Source organism: Polyodon spathula, chromosome 3, assembly GCF_017654505.1.
Source record: "Polyodon spathula isolate WHYD16114869_AA chromosome 3, ASM1765450v1, whole genome shotgun sequence".
Classification (NCBI taxonomy): domain Eukaryota; kingdom Metazoa; phylum Chordata; class Actinopteri; order Acipenseriformes; family Polyodontidae; genus Polyodon; species Polyodon spathula.
The window spans coordinates 43,813,299-43,828,469 of NC_054536.1; the positions used below are offsets into that span (position 1 = coordinate 43,813,299).

Consider the following 15,171-nt stretch of genomic DNA (forward strand, 5'->3'; position numbering starts at 1 on the left):
GCCATTGCTTAAAGAAAAAAATAAGCAAACACATTTGGTGTTCGCCAAAAGGCATGTGGGAGACTCCCCAAACATATGGAAGAAGGTACTCTGGTCAGATGAGACTAAAATTGAGCTTTTTGGCCATCAAGGAAAACGCTATGTCTGGCGCAAACCCAACACCTCTCATCACCCCGAGAACACCATCCCCACAGTGAAGCATGGTGGTGGCAGCATCATGCTGTGGGGATGTTTTTCATCGGCAGGGACTGGGAAACTGGTCAGAATTGAAGGAATGATGGATGGCGCTAAATACAGGGAAATTCTTGAGGGAAACCTGTTTCAGTCTTCCAGAGATTTGAGACTGGGACGGAGGTTCACCTTCCAGCAGGACAATGACCCTAAGCATACTGCTAAAGCAACACTCGAGTGGTTTAAGGGGAAACATTTAAATGTCTTGGAATGGCCTAGTCAAAGCCCAGACCTCAATCCAATTGCGAATCTGTGGTATGACTTAAAGATTGCTGTACACCAGCGGAACCCATCCAACTTGAAGGAGCTGGAGCAGTTTTGCCCTGAAGAATGGGCAAAAATCCCAGTGGCTAGATGTGCCAAGCTTATAGATACATACCCCAAGAGACTTGCAGCTGTAATTGCTGCAAAAGGTGGCTCTACAAAGTATTGACTTGGGGGGGGGGGGGGGGGGGGGGGGGGGGGGGGGGGGGAATACTTAGCACTGCTCAAGTTTTCTGTTTTTTTGTCTTATTTCTTGTTTGTTTCACAATAAAAAATATTTTGCATCTTCAAAGTGGTAGGCATGTTGTGTAAATCAAATGATAAAAACCCCCAAAAAATCAATTTTAATTCTAGGTTGTAAGGCAACAAAATAGGAAAAATGCCAAGGGAGGTCAATAGTTTTGCAAGCCACTGTACAAACATTAACTGGGATCTAGTACTCTCAATACCTTATGCTAAATGATGTTATTACCAACAGCAGTTGTCCAGATGCATGACATAATGTAGGCATGACCGCCCGGTAGGGAATAAAAATCCCAGTGTGTTGACTGAAATATCAATTCTTGTTTTACGTCTTTGTGTATTTCTTCCAAGCATATAGATTAAAAACAGACAATTTTGGTTACAAAAGAGACGCCTCCAATCACGTTTTCTGTCAGGGTAAAAAAAGTATCCAATATGTCCTGTTTAAGAATGGCAAAAATAAATAAAAACCTGACAGTCAGGATCAGCACAACTATCTCCACTCGTTGGCAGTGTTCTTATTGGCTCTTATAGATTTTTTTTAATTTTTTTGATTTTCAATAGAACAAATATCTGAATACCCATTTCCGCTTCACATTCCTCCATTTCATGATCATGCTTGGAGCTGCCATTCAGGAAGCCATTGGATGACATTTCTGACACTCCGTTGCTACAGCGATCTGTCTCCATGTCAACATCATTGCTAGAAATAAAAACAGACTTTTCAATTTGTGAAGGTTAATTTAAAAATAGTAATACATAAATAAATAAATAAATAAATAAATAATAATAATAAACAACACTTAACAAAACATGATTTAATTTTATCAACATTAGGGAATGGAGACAAAAAAATTAAATGTCTGTTATCTAACACAAACATTATTTTCAAGTATTTAAAGTGTATTGTATAAAAGGTCATCATCTTTAGCATGAAATAAAAATAAAGCCAGTCTGGTCGTAAGTGTGGTGTTCATGCCTTTGACCTACTGCACTACTCAGAGTCCTGCGCGGGTCCGATTTCTATGACCCGCTTCTGACCCAGACCCACTACTACAGGACCGGACCAGACTGGACCGAACCCACAACCCGCTGCAGAACCACCTTCTTACTTGCAACTGGACCAAACCCGCTTTTATAAGACCTGCAATCCGAACCCCCAAGTGTTTGTCCTTTACCTACTGCCTGTGTCAACTGACACTCACGCTCTCACATAGATATATCTACCATTCTCCAGAGTGAGTTTATACAACAGGTTATACAGTGTGGTAGCTTTCTCTAGTGGTCTGGATATATTTTAACATTGTAACATTAACTACCTCTTACTTTACTATAAAATACCAGTCTATTCCTTTCGTGCCACCAGTGGAAAGGGAGCTACACCTGTGCTTTCGCAGAGATACATCAATTTTGTGGCTGTCATACACAAAAACATAATGGCAGATTTTACAAGCAACGATTACAAAAGAATCCACTCTTCTGATTTACCGCTCAAACTATTATCCACTACATGATATAAACCATGCCCTATCTTATTTCACCTTGTTCAAACATTTTTAATAATATCACGAAGAAGACGTGATAAAAAGATCTTGCGACGAATCAAACAAGCGAGACCAACACTGCTGAGTCAGCTGACTCCTCCCTAATTGCCTCCTGCTTTAGTGCTGGAAATACTGGAGCATTTACCTTCTAATACGTTATTTGGGAAAGGGTTACAGACAAGTACACTGAAAGGACAGAAAACGTTTTTGGCGATTCAAATTCAGACTCGAGCCTGACCCGAAAATTTTATTTTTTTGACCCGCGTCGCAAACCGCGAAAAAAAGGTTCACATTTTGACCTGAACCTGACCCGCTATTGGGGGTCATCCGCGGGCCCCCGACCAGATGTAGGACTCAAGCCTAACCTCCTCCTGAAACTGCACCGCTTCCATCAGTCCTCCTAGCTTTAGTACACCACACGACAACCAGACTTATCTATATGTTATCTATGACTTTAATGACTCTAATTTGTTTACTTTAACAGTTAACATCCTTGGTTACTATCTCATTATCTCATCGCAGTTCAGTAGTTTTCAAGCCCAAACATAGCATCAGGCAGAATGAAAAAAATAAACAAAACAAAAAACAAAAACACATTCAAAAGGTCAACATCTCTTCAAACGATAACCATATCACACAATGCACTCTTCACAGACTTCCAAGATGGGGATGACACCCCTGCATAATAAAAATGAGCAGACAGCTAGCCAGAGACAAGGCTAGGTATAAGATTTCAAATTCTGGAATGTGATGAGATGTTCCTCCTGTTATTTAAAATCAAATTCTATTTAAAAGGCATAGACTCAACACCCTGTCTCCTGCCATTCATAATTCCATTCTGCTTTGGAGCGAAATCAAGAGCAGCAAGCTATCTCTAAGCTGGATGGAATACAGCTCAGTACCCTCCAGGACAGCTTACCTGGTGTAGCTGTTGGGTTGCTGGGATCTTGTATTGTTTATGCTGTTTAGGTCTGGTGTTGTTAAGCTGGAGGGCTGGTGTTTGTGGCAGTGAGACTGGTGTGGTGCTTTGTTGGACATCACTCCGTTACTGCAGTTGCTGTCAAAACCTGGCGAAGGCAAGCGAAGAAATGCATCACTAAACAGCTGAAGGTGTGTTTAAAAGTAGTACATCTCAAGGTTAAGGACAGATTATTGAAGGGGTCTTCAACTGTTCCCTTGAAGTTGGTTACTTTATTTGTTAGAAATACTGGTTTCCCTGGGGGAAATGGCATCTCAGATTGAATAGCAGCAACATGGATGTATTATATGGCCATAGGCTATAACAATGTGGCAGTTAAATGGTTATTTTCTTTGATAGAAATTGAGAATGTGGCAAAATACAGCTGTGTACTAAATAGCAAGGTCACCAACAGTTTATATTTGCATGGTTATAGAAACACTGCACGTTCTTGTACTTCAAATAGTCTCAACAATCCTGTGACACAAGCTTTTTTTTTTTTTTTTTTTTTTTAAACCTGGACACAAAAGTGTTAATTTTTCTTGTATGACACCACGGATCACTCTTGACCTACAGAACAGACTCTAATTATTCCAATATTTCCATCGTTAGGTCTTTATCATCTAGAAAACCAAAAAGTACATTTTACAGCCTAACGGTCACAGGTTAGAGTGAAAGGTACTAAATATTGAACCATAGTTTTCATAAGACTGAACATATCAAGTTATCTGTGGACTTTCTTCTTGGGTACACCAAGTAAATGCAAAATACAAAAACAATTTACACAATTCAAATGTACAGCTGAACCAGTTACATTCTGAATAAACATGTCTTCTCAAGGGTATGTTGGTTGATGGGTCTTTACCAGTAAATATCAAATAAGTCCACAAGTTAAAAAAAATAATAATAATTGAAATCATCAATTTGCTATGCATATCATGGGAGCCAATATGATAGCAAGAGACAATTGCACTGTACTAGTGTTTCAGGTTATATTTGGGGCATAAGAGCCAAACCTGATAAAGACAAACTGTTTTACTGATATGTGCGCCACCAAAATTACTGTATAACCATTAAAATATCACATTAAACTCCAGGGCACAAAAAAATAAGAAAGCTTCAGTATGCAAATAACATCACAACATTTTAAGACAGTTGACGTGATATTTAGAACTGGCTTTACTACAGTTCTTACTACACTATTCTGTAGCACCGCCATGTCTATGTTCAAGCTTTTTTTTTTTTTTTGTTTGTTTCCTGTATTTTAAGTCTTAGCAATTAAGCCTTAATGAATTCTGTACACCCACATTTTACATGTATTTATAAAAACTTAAATTTATCCAAGAATTTCCATAAAACAGTTTAAATCTCATTCACAAGAGAGATCTGGTCAAGACAGCTGCAGACAGTCCCTACAGCGCTATGCATCAGAGGGACAAACAGGCGTGTAACAGATAAGCAGGGAACACGGCAGGGATTTCACTCAACTCAGACACAACCTTCCTGTGCAGCAATCCACTTGAAAACAAGAAATGGCCGTAAAGTCAGTTGGTTACTGGTTAAAGCTACAACTTTTGATAAACCTGTGTGTAAGGGTGCCACTTTCAGAGAACACACTCATTTATTTATTTATTTTACAGTGATTTCCCGTAAATGTTGGTTTCTGGTTCCTCAACATCTGCACTTTACCAGAGAGGTCAGAAACCAACTATCACACTAAAATAAAAATAAAAAAATACATTAAAAACTACATGGAATGTTCCTTAAAAGCAACATTTGGTAATACAGAGTGAACACCAAGTATAAATGCAAAATGAACACGAAGCACTGTTTATGAATACAAAGAATTTTACAAATGCAAGGCCATAAGATTTGTGGACAATAAACCTTGAGTATCAGGGAACAAACACAGTGTGACCTTTAACAGCCAGACCATGATAAAGCACACTGTGATAAAAAGTTGTTGCATGCCATTTTTCTTATTCCAGCAGTTTTTAAGTAACTATGTAAAGCATTTCTACCATTTACAGAATCAAATTCTTGTCCCAATTTTCAGCCTTGCAATAATCATGTGAGATAGCGACCAGGCACTTAACACTAGAACCGCCGGATTTTCAAACTACCTAGAACCACCACGTGGGTCACTTTGACCCATACATTTTTAAACTGCTTCATTATGACAATGAAAGACATACTAATCGGATACAACTGAAAAGTTGTATTCATGAACATCATGTCTAACATTTGCATCACAGAAACACTGTATTTAAATGGAAAATTAAACATAAAAGGCTTTATTTTTAAAATGAGCACCTATACAGCACGACTACAAAACAGTGGAAATACATAATATACATTTCAAAAGAAACGGGTATATGTACAAACAAATCTATAAAAATGAAATTATTATTTCTAATACTAGATGAAAATAAAATATAACACTACTTCCGGTATGATGGCTGTATTGTACTCTAAGGAGAAGCGTACGCGTCTGCCTGCTGACTCTGCCTGCATCCAGGAGCTGTGTTGTAAACACAGACGCAGTTCCACTGAACACTATTGTGTAAACACGTGTAAACGGGTATATATAAAAAACTGTAAAACTTTTTTATTTTTATATTTTAGAAAAAAAATCGGAATATATAAAACATGCTTAACATTAGGCACATAAGTTGTTATCCTACCTGTCATTTCAGTTTGCTGTTTGCAACTGAGTGCAGCTTGCCGTATTCCAATCAAAATGACTACTTTCAAGATTAAATATTTTCTGCTGCTATATTCTCAGTTGCATTTGTGGAACAAAACGAAGGATTGTTGTCTCCCAGGTACATTGAAAAATAAGCATCCACAATCAATCTCTCTCAGTCAGTCTACAAACAAAAGCTTGAAATAAAAAAAATAAAACACGTGTGCTAGGAGGAGGGGGCGTGTCTTGTTTGCTGCATTTACAAAAATAGAATATCTTCAGTTATATTAAAAAAAAGACATGTATTGTAATGCCTGGATCACGTTGACCTACATGTCGGGTCTAGGGAGAACTGTTTATAACTCGGTATAATTTTTGCGATTCTGGCAAACGCCGGCAGGATACTTAATTCATATATTTAGGAAAAGTAAAAAATGGACACACATATATGATTTACAACAGAAGAGTAATTAACATAAATGCAAAATGGGTCACACTGACCCGCACGGCGGTTCTAGTGTTAATAGCTTGAAATCAAAACTTTTCTTCACAACTACTTGACAACCTAGAAACTTGACCTCTGCTTGCATGTGCAATATTTAAAATGTGAATGTTCACAATTCTGAGGTAAAACCCATTAGTTGGTCAATGTGACATATATACACTTTACTGACTGATTTACTTACCTATAATTTTAGGTTATTCAGTCAGCTTAGGTCAGGTAACTTGTTTTTAATTAACTGAACTGTCAAGAAATAAAACTGGCATAACAAGCCTTATGTCTGAGCCGATAACACTCAATAATGGGTCACAGAGGAAGCTGTTGAAACTCAGTTAACTGAAAGACAGTGGACCATCTAGGCATAACAGCTAGTCTCTTACCTGAGAAATAGCGTAATAATAATGTTTTAACATTTATCCAATAACAAGAGTCAAAATGATATACCCATTATGAAGTACCAGCTTTTAGTTACCTGCTAGGTGACCATGTGAGCCACTGGACTTGACCAAGGCCAGGCTGTGGATGTTTGTACTGTGACTGGGGCTCATACTGGGGCTGCTGAATGTCCACGGGCTGCCTGGGTAGCTGTCTTGGGACTTAGGACTACGACCCCCTAGGCACCGCACTTCACTGTCTGTCCCATTCACCATTTCTATAAATTGACGCACCCTGTTTGAAAAAGAAAAGGATGCATAAAGCTGCAGCTTCCATATCATCAGATGCCAGAGTATGTTATATTAAAACTGCTCATTCAAGCAGAACACTAGTTAGAAATTAAAGTCAAATCATTATAAATCAGTAATCAAGAAAGGAGAACATCCAGTTCTTGATACAAGAGTTTGTTCAACTGCTCAAAAGAGGAACACTGGATTACATTCTTAATCACAATAAGTCACAAAAACGAATGGCCGCATTGGTTAAACTGTCTTAGATAACACCAACCATGACTTTCAAGTTACAAAGCAGTGGACCTCTCCAATCAATTTAGTTTAAACACGTAAATGCCAGTAAGAAAACAAAATTAAACTTCAAATCTAACAGAACAAAAGGCCATGTTCAAGCAGAAATCAGTCCCACACAGAAATGGTGTTCCAAGCCTGAATGAACTTACTTTAGCATGAATAAAAGGTTTGGATTTATTTCTACTAAACTTGGATACAGTTGCTGTGTTGTTTCGATTGCTTCACCCATCCTTCCTGCCAACACCAACTTCTGTATTTCTGTTAAATGAAAAAAATGTAGAATAAATCAGTGAACGCATTTCATACATTTTTAAGACCTGGTGTCACCACTTTTACTTTGTTGATTTTGTACCATTCTTTAATTAGATTTTGATTAGCCCTCATATTATAAACTTCTTACTTTGTCTGTTTTTGATGGAGGCTAGTTCCTCATGTACTGCCTGGTCTGTTGATTTGGCGAATGCTTCTGCTGTAGCACAGTATCCATGATGAACTAGGTAGGATGAAACCATTCTGGAAAACACAGAAGAGAATAAGTGGTGTTAATTATAATTCCACATGCTGGCTAAGTGTAGGTGCTTAACTTTTGTTCATATGATATGAACATTTTAAAACTAGAAAGTTAGTTGCTGATAAAAGACCATGATCCAGCTGGTTCAGTCAATTCGTCCCAAGCATTGTTGGACCCAAGTCGAATCTGATACGAGTCAACTTGGACAACTGGAATTACGGTGAAATCCGATGTAAGTGCAGTCAGGCCATTGATGAATAATAATCACAAATCACTAGCCCATAACTTTACAAAGACAGCAAGCAACTTAAAAGTGAAACAGCTGCACAATTCATGCAAAATAATAATAATAACAACAACAACAACAACTAGAAGTTGCAGGCAACTTTAAGACTTCCAGGCATTTATAGCACAACATGGTATGGTTGAAGACTTGGAAATCATACAAACATTGTTAACTGGAAAGCATCATTTTAAACTACATAAGAAAATAATAATTTTAACTACGGATTTACTTAAATCAAAGTAAAATTTACATATTTTTCACAGGTATGTTGCGGAATAAATTTAGGAGTTGTTTTAACATTAAATAAAACTAAGTAGACAGTATTTCAGAACCTATAAAGCCTAAAAGCCTAAAAATAGTGGTCCTTGATTTCTTACTAAAAACAGAGTGCTGTCATTTGTTAAAGGCAAGCATGCAGCATCCCCCTGCAGTTGACTTGCCCATACATTGACCCACTGAATTGGTTGGAAGTTAAGGTAGAGCTTTGCCAAGTTACACAGATGTGGAAATTGATAGACAGCCCCAAAATTCGATTGTGTAGTACTGATTTAACTTGCAGACAGGAACACTTTTTGTCTGGGCTGACTTTCCAGTTTGACTTCTGAAAGCTGTTTATTTTACGTTCTGTTCAGCGGCCTCTGTAGTAGACTACAGATAGCGATTGATCGCATTTTCTCCAGACTCATTAAGATATGCAACACAATTACCCCAATCTGCATGTACAGTTTATTTGGGAAATATCTTAAAATGCTCATCAGCCGAAATATACTTTGCTTTTTTTGTCGTCCATTTCTATTATTTTACCTCCAATGCTGAAAACTAGATTTTTTAGCAACCTAAATCAAAACAATGCAGCACCAACTTTTGTTCCACCCCTTACTGCACGGTACAAGTCACAGAAAAGCAGCACAGATGCACTGATAGGCTGGTTAAAACTTTGTTGTCATTTGAATAGTAAACAACAACATTAACCACTTTGGAGATTTTTTTATTTTTTTTTGTAACTTATTTGTGGACGTTTTTGCTTAAGTACAATGCACAGAGGACAGTGAAGGAATAAAAAAAGCCTGTCTACAGAAGGAAGATACATTGCGTTGTGCAGTAGTTCATTTAAACCAAGTTTCTTTTTTTTCCCCTATCTATACTCGTTTGTATGCATCGACTCCTAAAAGAGATGAATTTCGCGGTTTTATATGGCCGTAGGGTATAATATTCTCTACTTGTATGTCGTTTTTCTATTGTAATTACGTTATGGACTATTTTCCAAATGGCAATTATTTGAAATGTTGAATAAATGGTCACAAAAAAAAAAAATACTGAATGGAGAGGTTTCTAAACCCACCATACTGTATGCTTATTTTTTTTCCTATTTGGTCAAAGAAGCAGAAGTCAGTTGTCAATAACAAATTGCTTGGTACAGCCTTTAGATACAGAGGACAGTTGAGGTTACATCAAAACGAATCTTCATGTAGTTTTTGCTCAATTTGCATGGCTTTTTAGCGTGAGAAGGTGATTTACCCACCCCTTTTTAGCCTACAGTGTGAGGAATGTGTGTAATATGTGCATGCTCCATAACATTCTCACGACAATGGAGAGAGAAATTGTAGTTTCTGAACTGCATGGAAACCCCTCCATTGACATAAGAAGAGACCATGAAACAGTCACTGGTCACAGGTAACAGAACTTAAATTGAAAAAACCTTAGAATACAGCTGTGTACCAAATATGAAGACACTATTATAAAGTGTGCCGACTAACAATGATTGGAATCAGACACTTGAAGGAGTCTATATCCTATTATGCTACCCATTAATATATATATATATATATATATATATATATATATATATATATATATATATATATATATATATATATATATATATATAGACACACACACACACACACAGTACTGTGCAAAAGTTTTAGGCAGGTGTGAAAAAATGCTGTAAAGTAAGAATGCTTTCAAAAATAGACATGTTAATAGATTATATTTATCAATTTATTTTATATATATATATATATATATATATATATATATATATATATATATATATATATACACACACACACACACACATTTGATGGGACAAGAAAAGGTAAAAAATACAAAACAAACAACAAACAAACAAAAAAAAGCCCTCTCATGCATCACTTACTTCTGAATCATCATCTGCCACTCGCCTTCACGGCCTCCTGTGGGGAATCCGTCAATCTGGGTGTGGATTTTTGACTGCCACTCACGCCTGTAGTCTTCGATATCAAATACAAATGGGTGCTGGCCAAAATTGGCATCCACTACCTCTCCAGGTGTCTGAAGGCCCACCGTAGGGTATAAATTGGGCTAAACAAGGACACAATATTAAAACAATATGTTTATGCATAGCAATTCACTCTTGTAATGATCAAGGTTTATATCACTCCTTCACTGCTGAGAAACATGTACCATCTTTGGAACGTAAACCTCATTAAAACTTGTTATTATACAGTGTACCTAGTGGGTATGTTTAACATATATTCAGGGGGGAATACATGGATCATTATGTGGTCACAGATAGCAATTTTGTGTTAACTATATTGAAACCAAACTATCCAGGATGCAGAAAACAGATTTTCTCTCATAAATAAAGTAAAACACATTTACACTGACCAAAAATCAGGCAGTACCTATTTGACCACGTTTGGAAGACCACTAAATTAAAGTAATCTATATAATGTAGGAAAATATCAAGATGCATTCAGTTATCAGAGGGATCCCCAAAGTTCAAAGTGAAACAGTTTAAAATTCTAACATCCCCAAAATAATAAAATAAAAAAAACAATGATGTTGCTTCTTACTCTAAACCAACTGGTCCAGAAATTAGAGAAGTGCCTTAATATAGGGTAGGATAATGTAGCCCCCAAAGCAGTGTCTCCAAAGTAAGCAATATGACACAACAGCCCCTGCGTGTGCAGTTATCCCAGCACAACCAACAGCCCTGGAGTGTCTTATTGCGCTTATAAAATGGGTTACTTCTTTCAACTGCAGTGGAGCGTAGAGAATGATGTGTACCTGCTGGCTAGACTGGCGTCTTTACGAAGTCAAGAAAGGTAACTGATATGGTCAGTTAGCAGTGTTCGCTTGCTTGCTGAACCCCCAATCTCTTATTAATGAATTGTGTTTCCCTTCTTCTGGGTGATGTGTGTCTCATTCCCCCCTCTCACGTGACACTGGCACATCAACAATGCTGGGTTGTGAAGCCAGGTTGTGCTCGCTCAGAAATGTGAGCACCCAAATCTGCTGTGCACCTGCACAGTAGCAGCCAGCCATCAGCCAGGACTGGCTATCATTGGCTTGAGAATGTCTGGATGGAGCGCAGCTAGTTAGTGAACACGGTGGTCAGGCAGTCAGCGCGCATGTGCCAAGACAACAAAGACTATAAATATGAGCAGCATGACTTCGGCTCTTCAGCCTTGCATGGTGTGTCACTTTGTGGAAAGACAGAAACATTTAAGCTGTTTGTATATTAAAGTAAAATTCACAAGTCTAATTATCGCTGTCTAACTTTAAATTAATGTTTACGAATACTCTTACTTGTTCAACTTCGTTCTTTTCATTTTTAACCTGCCTTTATTTTGCGACATCTGTCCTTTTTCTCCAGAAGCTGCTGCTCTTCAGCAGTGCTTTAACTGAAGCTCAGTAATATCTTGCTGTGTTCTGCAATTTTTCTTTTTTTTTTTTTTTTTTTTTTTTTTTGTTAATTTACTGGCCACTACTGCCTGTTTGGGGTAATTGGCTACTACTTATACCGTACAGTATATCTGTGTTATTTTAACATTATATGGTATTTCTCTTTTTTTGTAGGTGTTTGTTGTATTGAACTGGTGCTGTCTTCATCCGCCAAGAATGCATCAATGCTGGAGTTAGCAAATAAATTGAAATTTACTTGGGGAGGTCTGACACTTTTTGTTGATGCAGAGAACAAAATGGCTACCAGCTTGAATTTTAACATTCGAAATTTCGAAATGGTTGGCACAATGATATCTGTTGGTAATGAGACTCAACTGCAGGGACATTTACCCATTGTCTGTACTGTAATAATGCAATGGCTTAAAACATGCAGTAGCTAAATCAAGGGGGATACATTTCTGAACCCATTTTATAAGATGCCAATAGTAACAGAGCTCCTGCTTTCCCATATCTAGATACACAACTCTAACACAGCGTACACAGGTCTAGTGGATCAGATTCCATAATGCTAACAGTGCATTTATTATTACATTCATAACAATCTTCCTAGGTTAGTAATTCATTATAACCAAAAGGGTTCAGCTTAGTTGACAAGTAACACATACATTATTCTGTTACATCAGAAACAGATACAATGTTGGTAATATAAATCATGCTAATATGTGCATAAGCTTACAATTGTTCAATAAGCACACTAAAGCAAAATGTGATTATGTAGATGCACTTACTGGTAAATCTGTAAAAGCAATACCTAGAAAGAAAAACAAAAATCTTTAGTATACTTTTCCCCAGTAATTTCCTATTTTATCCTTCTTTCGCTTTAAAATTAAACATGAAAACCCATTTAGATATGATATATTCTATTACAGTACTGAATCATACACAATATTAATTACAAAAGCATTTACAACACTGCAGCTGAGTATCCAACAGTACAAACATGTAGGGTTCTAGTAAAAAGATTATAGACTAATAAGTGATTCAAGTGAGGCACTGTTTGGTAGGAGACTGTTTCATACATACCAACAAAGTGTACTTAACTTACTTTCCTTTTAGAAGACATTCTCTTTTGAATAAGGACCTTTGGAAAATGGTAAACAGGTAAACATGCTGTGGGGTTATCATTATAGAGCTAAGAAGTGCTTACGATTAAGATGTTAAGCATACACAAATTAGTAGGCACCAAGTGGTGGATGAATATTACCTTATTTGTATCGCAACTTGAGTTGGTGTTTTTTCAAGTGGTTAGGCATTGTTAAATGGAATAAAACATGTTGTTAACTCAACACAAAATAAAATATTCCCCTATCTAAGTACTAATGTATATATAATATATATAATATATATATATATATATATTTATATATATATGGATATTATATATTAAAATTTATAAATGGACTTCAGTGACTAAAGGTGAAAAGGTGTATATATATATATATATATATATATATATATATATATATATATATATATATATATATACTTTTAACTCACTGAAGTCCATCTATTACTTTTTATAATTAGGGCTTCTGATTTTCAGTTTTAATTGATAAAACCAGATAACACACTCCCAATACAAAAAAAAAATTAAATTGGTGGACAGCCAATAAACACCGGAAAAATTGTGGAAATGGTTAAATCTTTACCCTTCTCCAATTAAAAAATAAAACCAACTACAAAAATAATAGTAAATACATTTCCCAGTGCTGCTGGGCAATTTCCCGCCTTCCTGACTTATAGATCATTGATTTGTTCTGAATACTTTAAACCCACCCCAACTACTGAGTGACAGCACATTCCAATATTTCTATTGGAGAATCCACTTGCGATATTTAAAACAAGATTACAATCTGGAATGGAGGCTTGTTACGGGATTTACAGCTGTATTACTGTTAAGATACAGAGGATTTAAAACAGAATTGAGGCGAAATGTAAAAAAATGCCTATACACAAAAACCCCAGAAGAATGTGCCCGTGACCATAAGGATTTCATTGTGGAAGACAGCAAAGGAAAGAAGGTACAACTTAAGTGTTCAAGTACTGTAGAATTACTACTATAAATATTTTGACAGAAAAAAAACGCTCAAGCATTTTGGAAAGTAAATGAAAACACTAATTTCATACAGTAAATCAAAAACGAAAGCCCGAAAAAACGATTTATATAAAACTCAAAAATAGCTCAAAATAAGCACCGAAAAACACAATTAATAAAAACCGAAAAACAGAAGCCCTATTTAGAATACATGGCTATTACTACCTTAACAGTAATAAAAAACAATGACAAGAAACGTGCATTGAGGTTCAAATTGCAACTGAATTTAATGAATAATAATAACGTAAACTAAGTCAGTATTAAAGAACCTTGAATATAATTTTGTTTTAGATAATTCAGAAACGGTGAATTCAACTGGGTAGATAATGAACTGCAAAAAATAATGTATTTTTAAGGAAAAGATGTTTCAATGGGGTATGCTTTTTTTTTTTTTTTTTTTTTTTTTTAGTTGCTGTGAGAGTTGAAGATTATTTGTCTCGCTTGCTTGTTTGGTGCGCCTGTTGGTGGAGGATGATTGTAAAACTTCAAAACGACAGCTTTGTTAAAAGTGCCTAAAAGCCACGAATTGTGGGTGTTGTCAAGCGACTGAAAACAAGACATTTTGTATTTGAACGTGGTTTCAGGGTGCACAGGAGTCAAATGTCACATACAATATTCTAGATCAGGGCTTCTGAAACTCGGTCCTTGGGGTTCCTGTGGCTGCTGGTTTTCATTCCAATCAAGGTCTCAATAACTTAATTAGACCCTTAATTGAACTGATAATGTGCTTAATTAGACCTTTTTACTTGTTTTTAGCTCTTAAATAGTTGCAGATTTCAAGTTAGCCGTAACATTTGATAAGTAACTTTAACTGCAACTGTTTAAGAGCTGTTCACAAAAAATGTCTAATTAAGCAAATTATCAGTTCAATTAAGCATCCAATTACGTGATTGAGAGCTCAGCTGGAATGAAAACCAGTGACCACAGGGGGTCCCCAGGACCAAGTTTGAAAAACCCTGTTCGATGAATACTCTGTGGCACTACTGTGGTATTATGCCTTTTGAATGGCTCAGGATGCAAATATAGACTTCATCCATGTATTATATACAGTTGAAGGCAAAAGTCTACATACCCCAATGGAAATTTATAATTTCTAGAAATTTTTCTAAAACAAAGAATTTTTAGAGAAAATCTTTTGTAGCAAAAGTTTTGCTTTTGTT

At 36.3% G+C, this 15,171-nt stretch overlaps 1 protein-coding gene across 3 annotated transcripts in view; it reads right to left on the bottom strand.

Moving 5' to 3' along the window:
• The window catches only part of LOC121313115 (ran-binding protein 9-like), a 56,428-nt gene that overhangs the window by 11,092 nt on the left and 30,165 nt on the right, over nucleotides 1-15,171 (bottom strand). The window contains exons 5-11 of one of the 3 annotated variants that reach the window (XM_041245298.1): nucleotides 12,645-12,667; nucleotides 10,346-10,530; nucleotides 7,791-7,903; nucleotides 7,579-7,648; nucleotides 6,901-7,097; nucleotides 3,202-3,349; nucleotides 1,320-1,447 (exon numbers count right to left, since the gene is read on the bottom strand). In XM_041245298.1, coding sequence (XP_041101232.1) covers nucleotides 1,320-1,447; nucleotides 3,202-3,349; nucleotides 6,901-7,097; nucleotides 7,579-7,648; nucleotides 7,791-7,903; nucleotides 10,346-10,530; nucleotides 12,645-12,667 — 864 coding nt within the window. Of the gene's footprint in view, nucleotides 1-1,319; nucleotides 1,448-3,201; nucleotides 3,350-6,900; nucleotides 7,098-7,539; nucleotides 7,649-7,790; nucleotides 7,904-10,345; nucleotides 10,531-12,644; nucleotides 12,668-15,171 lie in introns of all 3 variants that reach the window. The other 2 variants (XM_041245296.1, XM_041245297.1) reach the window with 2 other exon arrangements.